The sequence below is a fragment of the Drosophila nasuta genome, chromosome 2L (assembly GCF_023558535.2).
Source record: "Drosophila nasuta strain 15112-1781.00 chromosome 2L, ASM2355853v1, whole genome shotgun sequence".
Classification (NCBI taxonomy): domain Eukaryota; kingdom Metazoa; phylum Arthropoda; class Insecta; order Diptera; family Drosophilidae; genus Drosophila; species Drosophila nasuta.
Window position 1 is genome coordinate 10819093 of NC_083455.1, and position 26150 is coordinate 10845242.

General features: G+C 34.7%; 3 protein-coding genes across 3 annotated transcripts in view; all 3 read right to left on the reverse strand.

Annotated features, from left to right (window-relative positions):
• Positions 1-892: 892 nt before the first annotated feature.
• On the reverse strand, positions 893-10261 carry LOC132798454 (protein bicaudal C). The gene is made up of 9 exons (XM_060810312.1): positions 9622-10261; positions 9513-9562; positions 9078-9147; positions 8937-9016; positions 8525-8851; positions 8332-8457; positions 7888-8269; positions 6644-7822; positions 893-1739 (listed from the first exon to the last, which is right to left on the reverse strand). Exons 1-9 carry the CDS (start codon positions 9923-9925, stop codon positions 1495-1497), a joined length of 2763 nt encoding a protein of 920 aa, XP_060666295.1. The 5' UTR covers positions 9926-10261; the 3' UTR covers positions 893-1494.
• Positions 10145-12713, reverse strand: LOC132798458 (uncharacterized). The gene is made up of 3 exons (XM_060810323.1): positions 12211-12713; positions 11093-11265; positions 10145-10286 (listed from the first exon to the last, which is right to left on the reverse strand). Exon 2 carries the CDS (start codon positions 11232-11234, stop codon positions 11100-11102), a length of 135 nt encoding a protein of 44 aa, XP_060666306.1. The 5' UTR covers positions 11235-11265; positions 12211-12713; the 3' UTR covers positions 10145-10286; positions 11093-11099.
• A 312-nt stretch (positions 12714-13025) lies between these two features.
• Positions 13026-26150, reverse strand: part of LOC132798345 (uncharacterized) — a 67116-nt gene continuing 53991 nt past the window's right edge. Inside the window, exons 4-8 of the mRNA XM_060810166.1 lie at positions 24471-24606; positions 23028-23161; positions 18406-18528; positions 18114-18318; positions 13026-16153 (exon numbers count right to left, since the gene is read on the reverse strand). Of these exons, the coding sequence (XP_060666149.1) occupies positions 15378-16153; positions 18114-18318; positions 18406-18528; positions 23028-23161; positions 24471-24606 (1374 nt within the window). The 3' untranslated portion in view covers positions 13026-15377. The remainder of the gene's footprint in view (positions 16154-18113; positions 18319-18405; positions 18529-23027; positions 23162-24470; positions 24607-26150) is intronic.

Consider the following 26150-nt stretch of genomic DNA (forward strand, 5'->3'; position numbering starts at 1 on the left):
CTTTAAAACGATATTATAGTATGCTTACTCTTGGGAATACCAGTTGCCATTTTATCTATGCTTTAAGGCATATGCGATTAGCGTAAAATTTCCAGGAATTTGAAAATTTTCCACTAGAAGATCTGTTGGAAATGCAAATACATTCATATGAGAACCGTCTGTTCGCAGGTAGTAGTCATTAAAGGCAGTTCGTCCTTGAAGTGAGTGAGTGGAATTACCTAAGCCGTGGACTTAAGGTACTCAAGGAACGTGGCTTAAGCAGGTACAAGTATTTCCAAGAAGTTCTATATTTCATGATCATTACCTTCCGACGTCCTTGATGTGAAATGCAAATGGCGACTTTGCACAGTATTTTCTGCTATAAATAGGCGGACTTTCATACCATCAGTAGTTCATTTTACATTCGAACCTCGTCGACTCGTGACGTGTTTCCAGTTTCACTCAGTAATTTGTTAAAAGTTCTTCAGTTGCTCCGTGTGTAAAATGTTGAAATAATTTCAACTCCGTGATTAATCTTGTGTTTGTGCCGTAACCGAAAAGTATCTTCAAATCAACGTGTCGATTTGTTGCCTTTTGTTGTCTGTCCGTCAAAGTAATCACAATAATTTAATACGATACCTTTCCGCTTTCCACATTTTTCCGTCATCTATCTTGCTGGAACCGTCGAAAATTTCTTCATCGGCTTTGACTAGTCGAAGTTAATAGATCTCTTTCAACTTGTCTCCTGGTTATGGGTTTTGAGTTGAATTTGATAATGTAAATAGTTATATATTTTGTGAATATTAAATGAATACTCCTCCTCCCTTGTTGTCCCTTCCTTGCTCCTGCTTTTATATTCCTTATCTTCTCCTATATCCTTCGCCCCATCTTCAGTTCATTTAATATCGCATAGTTGTTTTTGTTTCAAATTTATTTATTTTTATTTTATTCAGTTAGTTTGTTTTGTTATTGTTTTTTCCTTTTTTGTTTTGTTTTAATTTTTTTGTTTTGCTTTTTTGTTTTGCTTTTTTGTTATTATTTATTTAGAATTTTACAAGCCATAAAGTGTTTTTTGTTTCAAACAACATGTTCTTCAGTTAAATTCATTCTTTACAATATACATTATAAATACGTAGTTAAAGTGCATAAATTATTCACAAGATAGATATTCGTTTGAGTACAAATGCGAGTATAAGTCAAGCCAAACTACGTAATTGCAAATTTAGTATACGCATCACTGAAAACTTCTCAAATTGTTTGTTTTTTTCTGGTTTCTAGTTTTGTTTAGGTTACAATTACTCGTGGTATATTCACTACAGTTATTTTGAAGACTTCAAGCAAGATTAGAATTAACGTTAAATAAATAAACGAGTTGAGAGGCTTTGAATACTATTTTTGTGTAGGGTTTCGTATATGTTGAGAATTCTGTTCTTCACTTTTCCTATATTATATAGTTAGTATTGAGCATTTTGTTTAGGCATATAGATCTACTATAACCCACAATTGTCTCAGCATTTACCACTGATTCGAGGGACGACGCTCGGCTCCGGGCGCAGCGCTGCCGGAGAATCGCGGCGAGGAGCTCTGCGAGGAGCTGCTGCTGGGCATACTACTGCAGGCGGCTTCGTTGGCCAGAAGCGTGTGAATGGCCGCCAGCAGCTTCTTGCGAGCTCCAAACGCGGTGATGCCCAGCTCCATTAGATTCTCCTCCGTCAGTGTTGTAAACATTTCCAAGTCAATTTCGTTTAAAACGAAAATCTCTGCAAAAAAATAATATGGAAATACGGGTGATTATATTATAAATGCTAAATTAAGTGCAAAGTAGTAAAACTATCAAAAATATACATATTATAAAAAATAGTTCAAAACTATTCAAAAAAATATTAAAAGTAACAAAACTACAAAAAAAGTCATATATTAAGGAAACAAAAAAAAAATCATGGTGCAAATCCGTTATACCGTTGGGTAAAAAATCATATAGTAGGAATTTAGTAATGCTGAGTATAGTACAAAGACATAACAAAAACATGCAAAGAAAAACCAAAAAAAGTAATATTTAAATGTAAAACTATAAAAAAAAAGGAATGGAGAAGATATACAAAAATTCACGAATCAATTAGTAAAATTGAGGAGTGGCCATGTAAAACCAAAAAAAAAAATTAAAAAAAAAAAAAAAAAAAAAAAAAAGAAAAAAAAAAAAAAAAAAAAAAAAAAAAAAAAAAAAATTACAAAAAAAAAAAAAAAAAAAAAATATTCACTTAGAAAACAAAAAAAAAAATGACGAATCTGTTAACAAAATTGACGACTGCCCCATATAACAAAAATCCAAGTAAAATCCAAAAACATTAAAAAATTAAAAAAAAAACATTAAAAAAATTTATAACAAAACACGTTACAAAATCCCAAAAAAGAAATATTCACTAGAAAACCCACAAAAAAATTTGACGAATCAATTAGAAAATTGAGGACTGGCTCCATATAACAAGAACCCATGTAAAATCCAAAAACAATACAAAATAATAAAAGACAAAAAAAAATTAAATTTATAACAAGACAAATCACAAAATCCCAAAAAAAGACATATTCACTTAGAAAACCCAAAAAAAAAATGTCACGAAGCAATTAGCAAATTGAGGACTGACCCCTTATAACAAAAACCCATGTAAAATCCAAAAACATTATAAAATTTAAAAAAAGACAAAAAAATATATAACAAGACAATTACAAAATCCAAAAAAAAAAGAAATATTCACAAGAAAACCCACAAAAAAATTTGACGAATCAATTAGCAAATTGAGGACTGGCTCCATATAACAAGAACCCATGTAAAATCCAAAAACATTTTAAAATTAAATTTACAAAATCCCAAAAAAAGAAATATTCACTTAGAAAACCAAAACAAAAACAAAATGTATGAATCAATTAACAAATTGAGGACTGCCCCCATATAACAAGAACCCAAGTAAAATCCAAAAACAATACAAAATTAAAAAAAGACAAAAAAAAAAATTAAATTTATAACAAGACAAATCACAAAATTCCAAAAAAATAAATATTCACTTAGAAAACCCAAAAAAAAATGTCACGAAGCAATTAGCAAATTGAGGACTGACCCCTTATAACAAAAACCCATGTAAAATCCAAAAACATTATAAAATTTAAAAAAAGACAAAAAAATATATAACAAGACAATTACAAAATCCAAAAAAAAGAAATATTCACTAGAAAACCCACAAAAAAAATTTGACGAATCAATTAGCAAATTGAGGACTGGCTCCATATAACAAGAACCCATGTAAAATCCAAAAACATTTTAAAATTAAATTTACAAAATCCCAAAAAAAGAAATATTCACTTAGAAAACCAAAACAAAAACAAAATGTATGAATCAATTAACAAATTGAGGACTGCCCCCATATAACAAGAACCCAAGTAAAATCCAAAAACAATACAAAATTAAAAAAAGACAAAAAAAAAATTAAATTTATAACAAGACAAATCACAAAATTCCAAAAAAATAAATATTCACTTAGAAAATCCAAAAAAAAAATGTCACGAAGCAATTAGCAAATTGAGGACTGGCTCCATATAACAAAAACCCATGTAAAATCCAAAAACATTATAAAATTTAAAAAAAGACAAAAAAATGATAACAAAACAAATTACAAAATTCCAAAAAAAGAAAAGCCAAAAAAAAAACTTGACGAATCAATTAGCCAAATTGAGGACTGACCCCCTTATAACAAGATACCATGTAAAATCAAAAAAAAAAAATATAAAAAAACACAAAAATTACAAAAAAAAAAAACAAAACAAATTTGGAAAAATAAAAAAAAATACATTGAGGAATCGATTAGTAAAATTGAGGACTCCCCCCATATAAAAAAAGCCCATGTAAAATCCAAAAACATTATAAAATTTTAAAAAAGACAAAAAAAAATCGATAAAAAATATATAAAAAAATGTAAAAAAAAATACATTAAGGAATCGATTTGTAAAATTGAGGACTGCCCCCTTATAACAAGAATCCATGTAAAAGCCAAAAAAAAATTTATATAAAAAAACACAAAAATTACAAAAAAAAGATTTAGAAAAAGAAAAAAAATACATTAAGGAATGGATTTATAGAATTGAGGACTGCCCCTTATAACAAGAATCCATGTAAAAGCCAAAAAAAATGTATATAAAATAACACAAAAATTAAAAAAAAAAAAACAAAACAAATTTGGAAAAAGAAAAAAAATACATTAAGGAATCGATTAGTAAAATTGAGGACTCCCCCCATATAAAAAAAGCCCATGTAAAATCCAAAAACATTATAAAATTTAAAAAAAAACAAAAAAAATCGATAAAAAATATATAAAAAAATTTAAAAAAAAAAATACATTAAGGAATCGATTTGTAAAATTGAGGACTGCCCCCTTATAACAAGAATCCATGTAAAAGCCAAAAAAAAAAATTTATATAAAAAAACACAAAAATTACAAAAAAAAGATTTAGAAAAAGAAAAAAAATACATTAAGGAATGGATTTATAGAATTGAGGACTGCCCCTTATAACAAGAATCCATGTAAAAGCCAAAAAAAATGTATATAAAATAACACAAAAATTAAAAAAAAAAAAAAACAAAACAAATTTGGAAAAAGAAAAAAAATACTTTAAGGAATCGATTAGTAAAATTGAGGACTACCCCCATATAAAAAAGCCCATGTAAAATCCAAAAACATAAAATTAAACAAAACACAAAAAAAATCTAAAAAATAAATATAAAAAAATTGAAAAAAAAACATTAAGAAATCGATTAGTAAAATTGAGGATTGCCCCCTTATAACAAGAATCCATGTAAAAGCCAAAAAAAAATGTATATAAAAAAACACAAAAATTAAAAAAAAAAAGATTTAGAAAAAGAAAAAAAATACATTAAGGAATCGATTTATAGAATTGAGGACTGCCCCTTATAACAAGAATCCATGTAAAATAAAAAAAAAATTATAAAATTAAAAAAAAAAACACAAAAAAAATACTCTTAATAAAAAAAAAACAAATAAATATAATAAAAAAAATCTAGATGAATAAAATATTCAACATAAGAATAAACTAATGTACCACGAAACAAAAAATGCAAAAACAAAAAATAATTAAAAAAAAAACGAAAAAACAAAAAATTAAATAAAAAAAAATAAAAAGAAAAAAAAAACAATAAAAATGAAAATGAAAATATATAAAAAAAAAATGAAATGGAGACAATAGAAATTTACTATATATGATATATCGACACTTCAACGCTTTCAAAACATCCACTTTTCTCCAGCTTACGATCCAGCAATTGGCGCACTGTACAGATAAATTGTTTGGTCTATTATGTTAGCATCATTATATCTACAAAAATTTCAAGGAAAAGGAACACTCACTTCGAATGGTAAAAACTATATACTGGCTGATGTAAATATGCCTCTAAAAGTCAATCCATTGGTACGTCTACATAAAATCTATCTATCTATGTTTCATCAAATACTAAGTGATTAATGTTCAACAGCTTTGAGTTTCCATGGCAATGCCGTGTTTGCTTTTAACACTTTGCTCTTGCCTTTAAAGAAGCATTAACCATCGGCTGGATAACTCAGATATGCGAGACGGAGACATGAAGTGTTCTTCCTTAAATGAAATAGATTTAATCAAACCAACAATTTATGAACCAAGCAATTCGTACTAAGCAAAAATTGGAACTGCATACAAATATCATCTTTTGTGAAAGCTGCAAAACACATTTGGAACGATGTATATTTCTATCTAAAGTTCGACGTAAGCTGGACAAGAATTGTGAAAGGACAACGAAAACAGGATTGGATCAATCTTGCAGAAATCCAAACTAAAATTATTGGAAGCCTTTCCTGCAGTTTCCAGCTTGGACTAGGCGCTCATTCTTGAATATATCTCCTGTAAGAGGAATTAAATGGATTCCGTTTCAGACAGAGCGATAGAAGGATACAACAAAGCTTCGAAACGTTGAGATAAAAGTAAAGATAATTTTGGAGGCCTATAGATTGAGTAAAGTGGATGCAATCGTTGAAACCGCTTGGATTCCCTATATTTCTAAAATGGAACTTTCGACTGGATTTAACACATGGAAACATTCTGGAGTCTCTACTAAAAACAGTAATTAAGTTAATATAAGTTAGAAATAAATGTGAATGTGCAATAAAATTAGCAGTAAGCGACAAAATCAACTTATTTTTAATTGGGAAATAAGTATCGTAGTGCTTGCTTTAGTAATGTACAAGGCCTTAAATAGGATCTACAATTGTATTAAATTGAGAGAAGTTAATACAACTTATTAGATGATTTTTACTTGTAAAAAAAGTAAATATTCTTGGTTGGGGTTTTAATTTAAAGGTAGTTAAATTGTTTCTTAAAGTGTTGTGCACAATTCAAGTAATTTAACAGATCGTTCATATAATGTATCTATCTATAGGTATGTCGATAGGAATAGAGCTGTATTAAAAATATTGAACTGACATTTTTGACTATTTTTTACGCAACATAGTAGTAGAATGCTTTCATTCAATTTGTAAACTTTCAATTGCTCAAATAAATTATAGTAACACCAAATTTAACTACTAATTATTATCTGAATTTCAATTGGAATTTTTGGGCTACTACTCACTTATGTAGTGCTCCAAGCCGACGCTCGTTAGTAGTGTGTGTATGTCCTTATGTTGGGACAGCTGCATGCGCCGACTCACGGGCGTTGCGTCCAGCAATCCCGTCGTTGCGCTCAGTCCGTATGGGGAACAAAGTCCTGGCGGTGGTGGCGGCATACGCCAGCCATTGGCTGTATTGCCATTACCATTGGAACCATCATCCGCCGTCTCAATGGGTGCTGGCGATGTGCGACTAATTCCCATGCCCATCCAGGCAGGAGTTGGAGTGCGCAGCTCACCAGCGACAGGTGTGCGTTCCATGGCCTTGAAGCCAAGTGCACGTTGTATATCAAATTCACAAGCACGTTGCGATGCCTGCTGCTGTTGATGGTGCTGATGCTTGCCCGCAGCGGCGGCCAGATCATAATGAAGATTGCGATAGCTTTCAGCGCTGCCGGGCAACAGATGTGCGCCGCCTATGGCGCTGCCCAGTCCAAGCAGTACTCCATCGCTAAGACGGCGACCAAGACGTGCGGTGGTGCCAGCAATGCTGCCCGCCTCGCTGCTGTACGTGGAGTCGGGCGAATAGTGCGCACGATTGTTGTTGCCACCCGACGAGGAGGACGTCGATGAGACGGCCCCCTGCAACTGGCCATATGGTGGATACGATTGCTCCAGCGATGTGGTGCTGCTGCTGAAACTCTGATAGCCGCTTGTGTTCTGGCTACAGCTGTTGCGTGGCGATACATTTGAACCCACCGATGGTGGACCGCTAGGCACTTGTGGCGGCTTCAAAAGTCCTGAGCCAGGTACTTGCAAAAAGTTATTGTTGTTGTTGTTGGTGTTGTTGTTCTGGGTTATAGTCGGTACTTGACGTGGTTGGTAGGCGCTATTGTGTAACGGCATGTACTTTTGAGTGGGCGTGCAGACCCCAGTGGGCGTGGTCATGCCAACGGCCACATTGCCATTGAGCAGTAAATGATTCTTGTTGCCATATGGCGACAATTGTGACCCCATTGAGGGCGGCAACAGGGAAGGCGTCTTCGGACTATCGGGATAGCCAGCGAGCAATGCGGTCAATTGAGTGCGATAAGCCAAATTTAGATCCTTATCCTTGGGCATATAGTAATGATCGGGTAGCTCCGGCTTGATGGCCGGCGTCGACAGACATAATATCTCCTGGCGTGCCTCGTATATCTTGTCTGCAAGTGAGAAAAAGGAAAATCAGTTCGTTTTCATTTAGGTTTATATTGTCGGGGTAACTTTCCTATAAATTTCTCAATGCCCTTGATAACGATGGCCAGCGTGCTTTGTCGCGCCTTTTGGCGTAGCGTTATATAGACGCCGTATTTGACGTTAAGACCCATAATTTCAGATGCATCGGTCTGATTGTCGGGAAAGTCAAATATCAAGACAACGGGCAAATTGCCAAGCAATTGTTGTCGCGCCCTATAGACATCATCGATGCGTCCACTAATCGTAACCTGTGACTTTTTCAGCGGCTTCACGTTCATGTCTGTCAGATCGGGAAATATGATTTTGGTCTGTGTGCGCTCCATGATGTTCAGCAGATTTACATTATTCTTTCCCTTTACAATCTCATGATGTTGCGGCGATATCTCCATTTGCACATTGACAAGAATTTGATTCTGAAAAGGAAATCAATTGGATTATGCCAAAATTGTAATTGATTTAACTGTTTTCTACTTACTGCAATATTCTCGAAGGCAAAGTTGATAAGGAGCTGTGTGGCATCGCGTACCTGAGCCGACTCCTTTTCGGAGCCCTTGACAAGCACCAGGGATGTATGCAACTTGGGCCGCGATGAGAATATGACCTGGTAACAGAAACAGTAGCATGCAAATACATTTGCAGGGATAACAGTATTTTCTTGGGGTTATTACCTGTACATTGAACTTGCTTTCGACCATCTTGATGTAGGGTGTCTCGTGATCTGGTTGCACCTTTCCTGGACCCATTACTGGCATCTCGAACGAGATGAGCAGCGGTGTCGAGAGTCGCACCATGGCCCTGGCACGTTCAACGCCCTCCAAACTGCCGCAAAGCGATACTTGATTCGATTTCTCCGTGGGATTCGAACGATTCGAATCCGGGAAATGTATATGCGTATGCGATTCATCCATAATCCGCTTTATATTGTTACCGCCGCGGCCAATGATGTAAGAGTGATCCGTATAGCTGACATCCATTTTCATAATTACACGCGTCCCCTAAATAAGATCAAGTTTATTTAGCGATCATTTATGAAATTCTAAGATAGCACTTAGAATGTCACTATTACTCGTCTGTACGTACCCTTGAGTCCAGGCTGCTCAGAATTTGATCTTTGGCACGCTGCACCTGTTCCACTTTACCCACAATTCGCACATGGGGATCTATAAAAAAAATATAAATGATCAAAATCATAGTTTAATACAAATATTAAAAATTTCGTACCCTTTTTGCTCTTGGCTCCAATCTTGAGTCTGCAAGGCCAGCTCACATAAGTATCCGTGGTGTTCATTATCTAAAAGATATAATATATATCTGTGGTTTATATTCGTCCCTTTATAATACACTTGAATTTGGCTTTTCAATAATTACAAATTGCAAAACATTTAAAGTTTATTCACTAAAATTTAAATTGGGTATGCAAAAAACATTAAACATATGTTGAAATAATTTCCTTTAGTTAGATGAAGTACAAATTTGTTACTGAAAATGCAAAGACAAATGTTTACAAAAATTTGATTCAAAATATTTTTAGAAATTCTCTTCTACCATCTAACGGAAAATAGTTATAAATTTGAATGTTACAATAATAAATGAATAGGGAATTTAGCTCAAGCATTAAAATCCTATATAAAATTCACTAACTTAATGTACACTTACCTCATCAAAGAAATACTCAGCACCGTTCATGCCTTCAATGTCGCTGTTCTCTGTGAATTAAGAAGAGAGAGTATTAGAATATGGATCTATTGCAGTGGATTGAACGTACCCTTTATCAACTGTTCTAGTTTCTGTCGGTCCACCTTAAAACGTTCCGTGTGCAAATCGTCTGGATTTTGTACTCCCAATTTCAATGCAATGGCACGTATGTCACTCCAATCGCTGTCCACCGATGAGATTTCGCTCTGCGTTTCGCTGGGGGCACCACGTCCCACGCTACCGTCGCTAACGCCTGTTGCCAGCGGCAGAGAACTAAGATCGACTCCAACTGGAGTCGATTTACCGCTGGCCATGGCGGTAACATCCGCGGCCGTTTGATAAATAAGCTTATTGAATGAGGCACAGGAGAGCATGTCGAAAATTTTCGCTTGTCCGTTTCTTCCTTTTGTCTAATTGTCCGCTAATCGCAGTTTTGTTGTTCGCTTTATTGGCTATCGGCCAATCGATTGACGCCTGCTGTCAGCAAACTTGTTCGATTTGTTTATCGATTGGTCGGTTCTTTTCGTTTTGTTTCGATTGTTTTTTACAACAATTCTAAACGTTCAGTTTGGTCCGTCTGAGTTTTGAGTTCGGTGGATTGTGTGTGTTGGTTGGGTTAAGGTTTCGAAGATTGAGTTTAAGCTTGTGTTTAAGTGTGTGTGTGTGTGTGTGTGTGTTTGTGTGTGTGAGAGTGTGTATGTATACGAAATACAGAAGAAGAAAATATGCGAAGAGCTATGTGGAAAAAATATTGTTAAGCTGGCATTAACAAATTTATTAAATTAGTTATGAACACGCACTTTAGTAATTTATTGACGACATGGACAGTATAATATTTTATTTTTTACATATATTTAGATAGATTTTATGCTATTGTAACTCTCCATTATTATCCATTTTCAGATTCTCATAAACGTTATTTTTCATTCATTTTAAATTGATATCGACGATAATTTAATTTTATATAAATCAATTTTCAATTAAATGTGAAGATAATGTTTAGATAATATCTTCTAATTTTCTAACTGTTTAATATTTCTAATAATAATTTACAACCAACATTCTGTTTTTCATATTTGGTGACTTTGAGGAAATTTGGGAAAATATAATATTTTACTGTGGTCTTTGAATTTAAATGAATCTCATTATATGCCGCAAATTGTATACATGGAGTAAGTGTTTCTTTTTAAGTATTTTTGGGTAGTAAAAAAAATGATTCTTATTTTTTAAGTGCTGGATAAGTGAGTTTTTTTTGGTTTAATTTAAAATGTGGGACTAGATTAAAAAATATGTCTATAATTATAGAAATCTTCTTGTGAAATATTTTTGAACATTTCAAAGCTATTTTTACATTTTTTTTAGGGCAAACACATTTCACATAACCTCTTTAGAAAGTAAAGGAAAATGCCATGAGGTTCTTTTCTTTTTTCTTACATATTTTATGAACGGAAGCGTAGAAGATTTGACATTGACATGAACAGTTAAAAGGTGCAGACACTTTGACACTTTCACTTTCTTTTTTCTTGCTTGCTTTCACTTACCGCACCACTATTTCAGATTGAAGAGGCCTTGAAAGTCCAAACAAATGGCATGCGTTAGGTCCTGGACAAATTGTATGGCCTCGACAAGGCAAATGTTCATAACAAAATTACGAATTTGTACGATTCGTTCGATGAAAGGCATTTATAAATGTGATCAACGCAATCGGATTTGTCTATACCAAAATATATAGAGTGTATTCTTTTGTTTTACTATTATTTCTTTTAATATTATCATATATGAGTCTGTCTATATATATTTATATGTATATTTCCAATGCGAAATAATTGTACACTACAAGTAGTCGGGGAGGAACTTTTCTGCTACCAATTCTATGCAAGACTCGAAGGCAATTGAACGTTGTGGCAATTTTGTCCCCGAGTCGGAGTGATATGATTCAATCGCAAGTTTTTGTAGCCAGCGAAAGCTATTAATTGCAACTGTAAATCCTAAATTCGCGCTAGCCAATGGGATAATTGTCGCTAGACTGCAGGCTCGCCTGGAGAAATGCTTAAATAGATTCGGACTGGGTCAACGAACCACTCGCAGAGAGTTGTTAGGCTGGCCACAAAAACGCTGATACTCTTTTCAAACAAAAACATTTTAGTGCAAGGGAGTCGAATTGAGCTTAAAATAATCAAAATTTCAAGAGAGTTTAACTGAGCTTAACAGAATCTAAGCAAAACTATAAGAGAGTCGAGTTGAGTTTCATAGAATCAAATTTAAGGAGAGTCCAAGTGAGTTTAACTGAGGTGAACTAGAAGTGAGTTGAGTTAAGCTTAATCGGTTCGGCGAGAGATCAAGGCTTTTGGGCTTTTCCTATAAATTATTGGACTCATTGCTATTGTCTCAGCTTTCATAAAATAATATAAATTTTTAAAATGTTTTTTTTAAACAAATTTTTTAAATGCGTGCATTTTTTATTTTCTTACATTTAATTTTTTTGCAAGCTGGATAAATAATTTCGTTATTACGAGCTTTTCAAAGTATCTTAAAATGTTGCTGCAATTTAACAGCGGGCTGTTAAATTAAAAATGTTGCTTGCGCATTTCGCTAAAGCAAAATGAAAAAAAATTGTTCCTATTTTATTTTTTCCCGCCAAAACAATTGAGAAACTCACCGCGAATTTTAATACTATGCACAGAAGACACAAATTTTCTCGATTTTCATTTAACACATTTATTTATAAAAATTTAAGTATGGGCACAAGGACGTTTTAATTTAATTAATTTATTGATCACGTAAAAAGTAATGTGTTATTAAATTTTTGGGAACAATTATTGTTTTGGTCAATTTGTCAAATTTGCAGAGGATTTTTGGTAGTCGTCTAATTTTTTAATTTAACAGAAAAAAAATAGTAATCACTACCGAAGACAGGGGCGCGAGGGGGAGGTACAATTAATTAATCAAGACACGTGTATAGAAAATACAGAAAAAAATTGAAATTTTTGAATGAAAAACGAAAATGAATCTGAATAATGGTCAAGTAAGGGAGGAGTTCACCCGGTTTAATGGTTGTTGCAAATAGTTTTTAATAAAACTAAACTTAATTAAGTTTCGCGGAATACAACGCGTCGTAGTAAATGTAAATGGAAAGGGACTCGGGCGGTGTTGTCGTCGTCATTGAAGCGCGTTGACTGCCCGCCCTGAGGCTTCATATTGTCCGGTCTGACCTTCAGGCAGAGCTTTAGTCAGCTCTCTTGAATGGGGGGGAGTGAAGTGAAGCTTAAAGATCAACACGTGTATTTTAAAACAACAATTCAATATAGTGTGCAACAGTTTTAAAAGCTTTGCATGCCCGTTGAAAGCTTTGCCATTTAATCCGCAGTTCAAAGGCTGGGCAATAGATGGCGCCACAGCACAGTGAGGCACAGGAGTTAACGCGCAGACCGCCATAGAGTTGAACACGTTTTTGTTATTTCATTATTCGTAATTTATTATTGTTTATTTATATATTAAATTTGCTTACTTTTTAACTAATAGCCATAAATACTAAGTTATGTCGCTTATGTATTTACTTTTTTACAATAATATTCATTTAATTTACTTTTTATGCTTATATGTACTGAGTTCCTTCGTATTATAATTTTTACTTTTTTACATCATTTTAGAGTTGGCGTTAACAGTGATCTTGGCTATTATTAATTTTTGTATTTGCATTTGTTTATTTAATGTTATTATTTTGTTCGTTTAGATATGAATATGTCGTTTATATTCAATGCAAGCGGCGTGTTATTTTGTTACTCATGTGTGTTTAAAACTATTTCTTAGCCTAGTTGATAAATAACATTTATATTTATTTAATTATATTTCTTTGTATAGTTTGTATTGATATTTAAAAGCAAAATAAGAAATCGACACTCTTAGTTCTATGTACACTAACAAGGTTTTATATATTGTAGATCTATTCTGACTACCATTTAACAATTTCACAAAAATTTGTAAAACTCATCAGAATAGTTAAGCTTAGCAAAATTAAAGTGAAGAACAAAAAGTCAATGAACCAATTAACTTTAGATCATTGAGCTAACATAAATAAGGGAAGACAACTTTCACAACACGTTTTGATTAGACAAATCTGAGCGCATGCATTTACATTACATAATTGTATTCGATATATGTATATGTATATATATAATATAATAATATTTAACATTTACACATATAAATTTACTAACCATACATACACAATTGATTTGTGCTCTCTAGACAACTTCTTAACATATTTCTCTATTTACAACTTTCAAAATTTTGATTATAAATGTATTTCGCTGTGTCTTATTTTTTTGAGTATTAATTTATTGTTATTACATAATTTAACTTAGTTTCCGTATTGTATTCACTTTTATCTACCATTTTCATGTTTTTTTGTTATATTATATCTTTTCGAAAACTTTATTTAATTTACATGTTGCGCTTCCAGTTACAATTACACCGATTTATTTATTAAGGCAAAGGAACTATTTACCGTTGGATTTTTGTTTGCCAAAAATTTTAAATAATTTTGTTGTTATCGTTTTGATTGCTCAAATAATATGGAATTTGTTTGTATCAAGATTTATGATTTTACCTAAAATGATTATTGTTGTGTGTCTACAAATGAACCATAACAGTAATTAATTTTGCATGCTTCCAAAACCGTAAAAAGTTCCTTTCAGTACTCGTATAATGTTTTCATATTATGTTTGTTTTTTTTTTATTTTTAAGCTTTCGTTCTCATTTGGATTAATTGTAGTTTTAATTTTATTTACATACATTTCAGTGGCCACTGTTTAGAGACTTGAGGAGAGCACTGTGGAGTTAGAACACAATTCATAAAGGGTCTAAGAAGCTTTTCACTATTGTTTACAAACTCATTTGATGCTTTAAAATGCACTACGGTACAAAAAGCTAAGCTCAAGTGCAATTTAAAGCTTTTAGAATTCCCTCTCTCTTATTGTTTGCTCTAGTATTGTGTGGGCGAAATATGAATAACATGTGATATAGTTTTTCATGAATTAGGCCTTTTGCATGATTATACTATTTTCTTGAAATTCTTTATTATATTTATGTATTCGGTGTTCCGAATTATCACATTTATGTAAAACTCAATAAAAATTCACCAAATTAGGATCTAAAGAGTGAAGAGTACGTTGACAGTGAATGTCAAACTGTAGTACAACATAACGCTCTCTTAACTAATCGAACTATAACATTTTAGAGCTGTTTTAATAGAGTGAAGAGAGCGTTAAAAGCTAAGCTTTTGATTCTGAAGTTTATGTTTTTATTGGCTTACATCTTCTTCGACTCTTTTGATCTCTCTCTTGCTCAGCTGTTGATAAACAGAGTGACCAACTATTTGCAGTGAGTTAAGACTTTTATAATTCATTGCAAATAAATAACATACATGCCTCTTAAATTGCTATATTAAGTATTTTATTTTTTTCTCTCTTAAACGATTTTATGAGCTTCACCTGTTTGTATTTATTCGCTTAAATATGTTTTTTTAATTATATAATATTATGTTCAATTTGTTTATATTGTTTGTATATATATTCAATTTGCTGTACTTTATCATATTACAAGTCCTGTTTCGATTATTTGGCTGCTGCCCCAAATGTAATTAATATTTATTTTAATTTTGTTTTCCTCTGCTTGTAATGTTGTATTAATTATTGCCACGCCGTTCGCGCGTTAAACGCAAAAAAGAGAGAAACAAGAAAAGAAAAGAAAATAAAATAAAAGCAAGAGCGAACTCAGCAACACCTTAAGCTACTTTTTGAAATGCATTTCATCATCAATTCAGCATCAGCACGAGGAGGTGCTCGCTGGCGTTGCCCACTCCTGCCAAGTCATCAATAATCGTTGATCCAGCGTCGCTGCCACGCCCACTTGGGCAAGTGTCGCTGACAGCTGTTGATGTCGCTTCAATGCAGCTGCCTTCGTTATTGCTGCTGCAGTTAAATCATCGCTGGCATTGGTAACACTTGCAATATTCCCACCATCAGCACCATCAAAATTGTCATCATTCGCATAGTCATCGTCGTCATCATCATCATCATGAACATCGCTATCATAATCATCACGATGGCGCTGTGCTGCTTCTTGCAAGTTGTCGCTATGCTGCTGCTGATCCCGATTCGAAAGTGCTGCCAATGCCATTTGACAATTATAAAAGCATTTGTCGCCTCCCCGCGTCGCCGCTGCAGCCGTTGCTGCCGTTGCTGGTGCCTTTGACATTGTCACATTGCAATCGACTGTCGCGACTTTGTCGCCGGTCTTCCTGTCATTTCCTCTGCTATCGTTCGTTTGGTTTTGCTGATGTTGTTGTTGCGCCGCTGCTTTATCGCTGCCATATTGACAGCTGATAATTTGATGGGCTCCCCACAGCCAAAGGGGCATCGCGAGTGCTGCCAAACAGCCGACACTCTTGCTAAGCCACGCCCACTTTAGCAACTGCCTGTTGATGTGTCTGTGGAGCTTTGTTATATGTTCGACTGGCAGCATTTCCGTAAGCTTCAATAGCCAAAAGCGCCAAAAGATTTCATGTGCAGCTTTTGAGGCGCCTGATGCACTGTCCTCCGCTGTAAAGTGAAAGAGAGACAAGGAAGAGTGATTAGTATATATACATAAATACATACATACATATGTACATATAAGCACTAGCATGCTTTTTTTGGTTGGCTGCTTTAGCAAAGACTGAAACCTTTAATAGGTGGAGTTGATGCATTTTAGTTTGAGGTTAAAATTGAACTGAGAAATTAAAAAATAATTTTTGGTGCTTAGAATAATTGTTTTCTTTGAAAAATCGTACTTTATACCCATATCATATTAGTTTCACTAAATAACTATTTGTTTTCATATATGAATATTGTTCATATATCTTGTTCGGCATACAAAATGAATTGCATAATTTTTATAATCTTATAAGCAACATCACTAAAATATACAAAACTATCCTATTCAAATTAATTGTAATACACGTTTATATTGCGCAAGTTCATTTTACGGGATTTAGTAAAGCGCTCTCTGGCTGTAAAACAAATAATTTCTACCTATAGATATGTTGTTAGAGATTCGTTGTCACATTTGCATATTAGATGTATGCAAGGACATTTTGTTTTATGTGCAACTCTTTCACTCCATTGAATATAACTCACTTGCTGCGAGACTGAAAAATATCTGATAAGTCGTCTTATGGCTGCATTTTAAAAAAACTTTATAAAAAAAAACGAGTTGAAACGAAATCAAATCCAGTCAACGAAATATGCACATACGTAACCCCATGTGTGTACTACATGTGTGTGTGTGTGTGTGTGTGTGTGTGTGTGTGTGTCAACAATGCATTTGCATAAAGTTCACCAAAATCGACAACGGAACTGCGGCCCCCAAATCGAAACTACAAGCAACTCTACACAAGCGGTAACCCAACTGTTCTCCCTACTGTTCCCTCCCAACTGTTCCCAGCATTTGTGACCCACCTTGAGGGCAGCAAAGAATGTTGCATACTTTTCAGCGCAAGTAGATATATTTTGTTGTTGCACAAATTTTAAATAAAATTTTGAGTCTGAACTCAGTTACATACATTGTTGTTGTTGTTGCTGCTGTTGCTGCAATTGGTGCTAAGTAAATGTTGCCGCAAGTAAGTGGCAACACTTTGAGCAAACAGTACTTATTTATATAGAAGTAGGAGGAGGCCATAAGCACATAAGCCACACAGCAATCAAAATGCTTTCCACGGTAAAATTAGAAAAGGAAACCCGAGAGACGACTTCAAAGATTGCCTGGGAGCAAGTAGACTGCAACTGGAAGTGCAACAGAAACTGGCAACGTCTGCTGCATCAATGGACGCGACAATCTTTCATGTCGCAACTAACTTTAAACCAATTTGATTTGGCCCAAGCATTTGATTCGATAAGCAGCATGCTCGGTTATCCTGCAGGATAACAGAAGCAGCTGCTCTCCATCTCCTGTTTGCCCTGTTCACTATGTCGTGTCCTGGTCTTGGTCTTGGTCCTAGTCTCCAGCTCCAGCTCCACTGAATGTTTATGCTGGCAAAATGTTATTTGCATAATTTAAGTTGTATGTTCGAGCAGCTAAACGGAGGACAGCAGCAAGTGCCTCACTCCTTGCATCCCATTTGAATTTCCTGGCTGGGTCCAACCACTTGTATTGCAAACATGACATGGCAAAAGCACAAAAATTGTAAAGGCCAGCAGCAGCAGCTAGGATCAGGCGAATATTCAAATACTTTTACCCAAAAAGGATTTGCTGTTGAGCAAAGAAAACATAAATAGTGTAAATAATATAAACACAGGCGTTTATCAGCACTACAAAAATGTTTATACGAATTAACGAACATTAAATATATTTATATTTATTTTCATTTATTGCTTAGAGTAGTTTAATAAACTCTTAAGGAATTTAGAACACATCAAAAATGGATAAAAGTGCTTTAGAATTGAGTGAATAGTTCAAATGAAATGTCATCTCTCCATTCTCGCTTTGCAACACTTAAAACTTTTGGAATTTTACAACACTTACGCGAATAGTACGTTAAATAGGATTCATTGTGATCCTCGTAGCCTCGTCCTCGGTCGCGTTCGCCGATGCTGTTGCCATGCTCATCCAAGGGATAATTGTTCATATCGTAGGATCGTCCCGAGGCCATGATTCTCGGTTTATCCTCCTCGATAATGCTCTCGATTTCCTCCTTGAATATGTCGAATATGTTCGCCGTACACTTGAGCTACAACACGAAAAGAAAACAAAACAAAGAGAGTGAATAGCTTGTAGAAGTGGCAGCTATTGAATTTTTTTGGAGGGGTTGGCTTACTCGCATTTGGCCCTTGAGAAAATGCTGATTGGTAACCATAAAATGTATGGCACTTGTGACAGACTCCAGCGTGGTGTTCTCTTGTTTCTCAGTCTGATACGTCTTGATGTGATGCGGTGGCACCTGCAAAAGAAGCAAAAGTGTGATGAGCGAATGAGAAATGGATGTGTGTCAAGTGATGATAAAGTTGATGATGATGATGGCATCGAGCTTTGGCTGTATGCTCCAATAGTTCGAAGGCTCAAAGGCCTCACAAAGAACTGTGCAAATCAATTTGTAAATATTTATCAAAAGGATGCTACACAGTTGCAGATAGATGGATACTTGTAGATAGAGAACATAGAACGTAGATATATACGACACTACACGACACGACACTCATCAAATGCAAAAGCGCTCCACACAATGCACAATGCACAAGAGGCGACTGTGTGTTAAGTGGCGAAACCTGACACCGCCCACTAGATGGCGCTGCCAGCCTGTCGGCCTGTCGGCCTGTCAGCCTGCCTCTGTCTGTCTGTCTGTCTGTCGGTCCACGTCCACTTCTTACGCCATCGCCATCGCCATCGCCATCGCCCAAAAACACACCACACACAGCACGGCAAATTTATAACTTATGAATGATGAATAGATTTACGCTTGAGTGATTAAGTGGAGCAAGGAACGAGTAGAGCAGGAGAGCAAGAGAGTGGGTGATGGAGAGGAGGGGAGGGGTTGGTAGGCATGCCAGGACGAGGCCACTTTGTTTGCGGTGAGTTTAGTTTGAAGTGCGCCTGCAGATACCGTTACCAGCCTGACAGGCCTCCCTCCCTGCCCCTACCTACAGCCTATGATGCTCTGCTGTCTGACTGTCAGCAGTCAGGCACACACACACACACACTTACACACATTCGGGCACACGCACACTCGTGTGCTTTCCTGTTGAAAAGCGCTCGTTAGCTAAAAGATCAAGTGGCGAACCATTCTGCCAACACACCAGCATTCTCCCTCTACCCTCCTCCTCCTGCACCTCTCTTGGTCCCACACTCGCCAGCCAGACCACAGCACACTTAAGTGTTGTTTGTGTTAGTTTTTGCTGAATTGCTTGTTTGATAATGATAAAAATTATGCCCGCCTCGACTCTCAGCTACTGCAACTTTCTCACTCTGCACCATAATACTCTAGCACTCTGGGGTATTATTATTTTGGCCGTCTCTTCGTCCGTCTCTTCATATGTTGATATGCAAACTATACTCTGTTTTTTTGTTTGGCTGGAACGATGAAACTTTCTATTGGCCCTATTTCATAGAGCTGCCGTTAAAGGCTCCTATTAAATCCAATTTTAATTCTCAAAATTCAAATGAGGCAAATTCACTTTCAATTCAAAGATGTCTTGCCCTTTTCCTCATGTTTAAGTTTCGCATAGTATATTATAGCTAAGACTTTGTTAGAGTATGAGTTGATTACGGGTTCAATTGAAACTTTAAAATTTTGTGCTCTTTCTTCTCTTATTTGACTAAAGTTCTTTTTTTATTCTTTTTACCATCACAAGCTTTTCTATTTAACACATCAATTTAAAGGTTAGTTAACTCTCGTATTTTATTTCTAAATATATTCAATTTAATTACATATTTTTTATATTCGTTTGGAAATGGATAAATAAATGGAACATACAAAACTTGATGTCTAAGAATGTGCACTACAAAATTGGTTTCTAAATATTTGCGACAAATGATGAAAATTCGGAACTTGTTTCTTTGGCATAAAATCATTTTGTACAAGTATGAAAATTTATAACATTTCGATATTAACATATTAAGAAAAGATCAAAATGTTAAGTTACATAACAGAAATGTTAACTTAACAGTCAAGTCTTAACTTATCCGCTGTTAAAGTCAACTGATGCGAATCATTGTCATTATGGCAGTCTGTGAGAACAGTTTTGAGAAAACAAATCGAGAACAGTTTTAGGAACACTTCAAAGAGTTTGTAGTAGGAACACATTAACAATGTGTTGCCACACTATAGTACACAGGTTTATAACTACTTTTAATTAATGATAGCAATTGATCAATTTACTATTGAATTTACTCCCCATTAAGCATTGAAATGTATATACAGCAAATTATAAGCAAACTCTTAATTTCCCATTTGCAAGTATTTGCTTTGCCATTAAACTCGAGTCAGTGCCTTAAAGTTGTGCTTCAGTTTCAATTATGCGAGGTGAAATCCCCTTTGTGGGCTTTTGTAAAATACTTAATTTATGTTGCCAAGCTGAATCAGCAATTCACAATGGGCATGTCATCGACTTTCCTCCTCTAAAGAATCACAGCACCTTAAGTGAACTTACAAGTTGTAGTCACACATACTAAAAGGCCAACTCAGGACTACGAGTAGAGTCGTAAAAAGCCGCACAATATGAAATATGGCTTTAACCGTACTGACATTGACAATGCCTTGTCCTTTTCTCTCTTGTTCTCACTCGCAGCCTCTTCTTCTCTTTCACTCGCAAATAATTTACAGCAACAATAAAGTGGGCCGTAGACAGAATGCCATAGGTAATACTGCCACTCCGGGGAGTTTTGAGGCAGGTCGCGGAATGAAGCAAAGCTTTTCCATAAAAAATAAAACAAATAAGTGCTAGAGTGAACTTTGAACGACTAAAATATACCTGCTAGAATGTACGCAGAATTTAAATTTAAATTTAAATTTTAACTCAGGTTTTAACAATTTTTGTTTGTTTCTGACAATTTTATTTTAAGTTTGTTTTGAAAACTTTATCGATTTAAGGTTTTAAAGATTCATTTTTAATTTTCATATTATATTTGTAATCAGTTATTTTTTAATTCTTCGCTGAAAAGCGTCTATTAAGTAATTGCTTTTATAATATGTTGTTCGTATATTCAAATACTCTATTTAAAGCCTCCAAAATAAATCTATCCTTCTTTCCATATGTGTAACGGGTATCAAAACTAGCTGACAACCTAAACGTTTCTTAAAACAAACGCAGCCAAATGGCAGCAGAACCCAAAAAAAAAGTGCGGTGCCATGTCACTTGCCGAGCAACTCTTCCCTTCTTCCCCTTCCCCTCCTTTGCTTTTTTCGCTGCCTTGAAAAGTCACACACCTGTGTGAAATCATGCGGAACTATGACAGCAGCTGGGCGGGCACAATCTGATCTCTCCTCTCTCTCTCTATCTCTATCTGTCGCTCTCTCCTCGTTCCACTTCACGCGATATGATGAAGCAACCTGCTGTGGTTGCGGCCATAAAACAGCCAAGCCAACGAACAACAACAACAACAACATCAGCGAAAGGCATAAAAAGTGACTGCCTATCAAAATATATGGGAAGCCTAGCTGAATAAAAAGTGAGAGGCGCCTAACAAACGCAGGTGGCAAAAAGTATGCAACACACACACGCAAAACACACACAAACATACGCTTGAACACTCCTCCAACACACACACACACACATACATACACTCTTCCATACACACACACATGCGAGAAATGAAAAATCACACAGTAAACGCTAAAAGATTGCCAAACGATGCAACTGTGTGAAATTCCATCAAGATGGAATGAAAGCGCAAGTAAAGAGTGCGAACTCTACGAGATAGTCGATCTATTGTGAATAGTTTGGCATGTTGGAGATGGAGAATGGATGGTTTCAAATTAAATGGAATGGGTGTGTCAAAAATATTCGGAAGCACCCGCTGAGAACATACAAATAAAGCCACCACAAAAATTGTACCTTAAGTGCATACAATTATTGATGATGAAAGTCAAGAAGAAGTTAATTTAAGTACTGTAATTTTGTTAATAAAAATATATCTATTACTATTAAAGGTTTAGTGAAAAATTGATTGTAATTAGAAGTAGTTTAGTAATTAAACTGACAACTCTATATATATATATATATATATATATAATATATGTAGTACTACATATTTTCGGTATTTTAATATCTCAATTAAATACCGCACTGTTTTGCTTTAGTTAAAAAATGATACTCGAAGCAAACTCGACTGTAGATTTCTTACTTATTTTTTAATACTCTTCTAGCTATTTAATTTATAATTTTTATAATATTCAATAATAAAAATGTATTATTATTTACAATATTTTATTTTATTTATGTATTCCTTATAGAAATCATATTTTATTGTAATCAAGAAATTGTCTAGTGCATAAAGATGAATGGTATTTCACATAATCTAACGTATTCGAACATTCTTAAAATTATACAATTTATATCCTTAAGAATTCCGCATGAAACACATAATGCAAAACCAAGAGAAATTTTCCTTCAAAGTTTGGTGGCAAATAGTGACATCAATGTTGAGCTATCCATCTAAGAATTGCAACTCTATCAAAAGTGCAATTGCTTTCTTTGTTGATTGCTCTCAAAGCATTTGTAGAATTTGGGCAATTGAAGTGCAAACCGAAAAGTGTCGAATTGAAAGTTTTATGGTAGTAGTAAAAGAAGGCTCGATGCTAATTGAAAAATGGCCAGGCAATCAATTGAAATTGGCTTGAAGCGTTCTCTAATTGAATGGCGGATCGAAATGGATGCCAACGTTCTCTCGACCTCATAGTTGTTTGAGTGTGTGGAGGCGGGATAAACTGAAACCAAGACTTACCACAATACCATTAATAGTCCATGTCAAATTAGCAGCCGGTTTGGAGTATTTAATTGAGCAATTGCCGTCGACCAAATCGCCAATGCGATAACGTGCCTGAATCCCGGTAACCACTGTGTGCTCTTCCGGCAGTTCTATAAAACAGACAGAGAGAGAAAGAGAGAGAGTGAGAGGGGGAAAGTCAATGTTAAGAGAGAGAGATGCAGGTAATGCGAGTGTTTGTGTGTGTGTGTGTGTGAGAAATGGAAATGTAAAATTAGCGGAGTAGCACTCGAAAAATGGCAAAAGGCTGCGCACATTTGTCTAATTAATTTGCTTTTGCCGAGCCGCCTTTTGCAAGTTTTCATTTGCTCAAGTTGCTTTTTTTTTGCACGATGATGATAATGTTTTATACCCAGTAACGCAGAGAGAAGGGTTAGTAAGGCGAACAGATTATGTATAAAAATAGATCTCAGATTGAATGAATGTATTAATATTATCTTTCTTCTTTAATTTATTATTGATAATCATAGCGATGTATCCAATCTTGTTTCTCTGTCTGCCTGTCTGTCCGTTAATATAAACACGTGAATCTCAGAGATTTTACTAGAGTCTCCAAATTTGCTGACAATACTTATGTATGTACATATGTATGTGGAATTTAAATAGGTCGGAATTCTTCGAGTCACAGAGTAAAAATAGTAGTACTGATACTGACTATAACTAAATTGCGATAATAAATACTATAATATTTCTTAACAATCCAAAATCCCGAAAAATATATGACGCGTATCTGATAATTGAGAACACTGGGAAACTTATGTTAAGCATTTGTACTTGCTTGTTTCTCCGTCTGTCTGTCTATACATTCAAATAAACACGTTGATCTCAGAGACTCTAAGAGTTAGATATATGCGCGAATTATACAAGTTAATATTCTTTTTAAAATCTACATACTAAAACATAGAATTAATAAACTGATTGATGGAAAGTAAAATATGGAGTATATAATGATTATAACTAAATTATGATAATAACTATTTTAGAATTTCCCCAAGGATGTGTGTCTGGTATCTGGTAGTAGAGCACTCTATACTTTAAGCATTTTTACATGATTATCTTTATAAGCAGTCATAGCGTCCGCCAGTCTGTCTGTCCATTCTTTTAAATACGTTGATTTCAGAGTCTGTGAGTCAATTCTTCTCTTTGTTTTATGTAAATAGATTATTTTAATATTCCTCTACTCATTGATAATTATTTAAGTATAAGAAATAAACTGATTGATGAAAAATAAAACAATGATTATGATAAAATTGTAATTTTTGTATTTCTATTTTGGAATTTCATTACAATCCTCCAATAAATTGATCTATTACCCTAAAATGTGTGTCGGGTATCTGGCAGTTGAGCATACCCGTCACTTTTTGAGCATTTTTTCTTGTTAATATTGTTTTTGTTACTTACCCACCACCTCCATTTCGCCGGACACCATCGCCGTTTGAAATGTGGGCGCCTCCACGGATATTTCGCATGTAAATTTACCCGAAATATTCAGCGGCACCGACTGCAGCACGACATGACTTTGATTCGACAGGTTTCGCTAGAAAAGTGCAAAAAGAGGGTGTTAGCAAGAGAGCAAGAGATATGAGAATGAGAACGAGATAGATAGAGTGGTAGAGCGTAATAAAAATTAGTCGAAAAATTTAGTGAATGCGCTGCATAGAAATTGAATATAACGCAATGCCAAAGTGAAATAAAAGCAAAGAAATTCAGGACTTTCGTTATAGATGGCAGCTGGGCTTTTGATGAAATCTGAGAGAGCTCAACTCAGGTGCATTGCAAATGGATATAGAAGTGGAATTTTAAGTGGAAACAAGCTCCATTCCCTCCGCTCCCCTCCAAAAGTCAACTCTTTATGAGTTCCGACTCCTTTGAGTCAAAGCAATTTTGAATATGGTCATGCCTTGGCTTTGGTGCGATATTAAAAAAATTGCTATGGGCTGCATTAATCACGTGGCAAGTAATCTTTTATGAATATGTTGAGCAAAAAAACAAAAAAAAAAAATAGAATTTAAGCTTTTCAACTTTGAAAATGTGGCGTTTAAATGTTTGTTTAGCTGACAAAACTATTTCAGCGCATATTTGTACTTCTTTTCAATCCATGCTCTGGTAATAGATTTAAGTAGGATTTGAATTTATAGAAAATCGTTTTTTTTTTAATAAAATGTTTATCTACCATAACATTTTGACCGCAAAACAGACTTTATGAGTTAAATAATTTATTAAGTAGCAAATCAAATTTTTGAATAAAACTCTCGTGTTCGATTATGCAAAATAATTAAAAATATGAAAATGCATTTTGCCTCTATTTGCGATATATTATATTTAACTAATATTTTTGTGCAATGGGGCAACATTCTGTCGAGTGCCACAATTGACCGACTACTCGAAATGTTTCACGCAAAATTTAATCTTTGACACGCCGAGCGTTGAACTCATGCGGAAATCCACTTAATAAAAATGGAATTTAATAAATTGCTTTTAAAGATGGTGCTTTAATATGCACAAATATGACAATTTCGGACCATGGGTTGGATGAAGAGTTTTGGTTGGGATGCGTTGGGTTGGGTTGGATTGGGCAGCCAGCCGTTTAACCCAATTTGCCCTGGACACCTAATTGGCCCGAATGCATTTCAACGTAATAATTAAAGTTGAAAACTTCAGTCGACGACTTTTATGGAGTATTTTTTGCGCAATCTGCATATATTGTTTTTTAATGAGCCGCAAGTCAATCGCAAGCCGACTAATTGGCCTACCGACTGACTACAGTGGATACTGTGGACTCGCGACTGCTTCTGCTTCTGCTTCTGACTGCCAACTCTGGTTGTTGTTACTGTTGTGCATAATTACAACATTCAGAGGAGCAACAACGACAACGACAACAAAAAAAAAAAAAACACAAAATCAACGGCAAATGTGATTTCGCTGGCTTAATGCAATCAGCCATTATGGGCATAATTTACAGTGCGTTTGTTATTTTATGACACGCAACTGCAGCATGTGCTCTTAATGTATGTGTGTGCCTGTTTCCCCTGGGGGAAGCAAGCACACTCTTTGGCTTTGGCAGTCTGTGCGTATACTTGA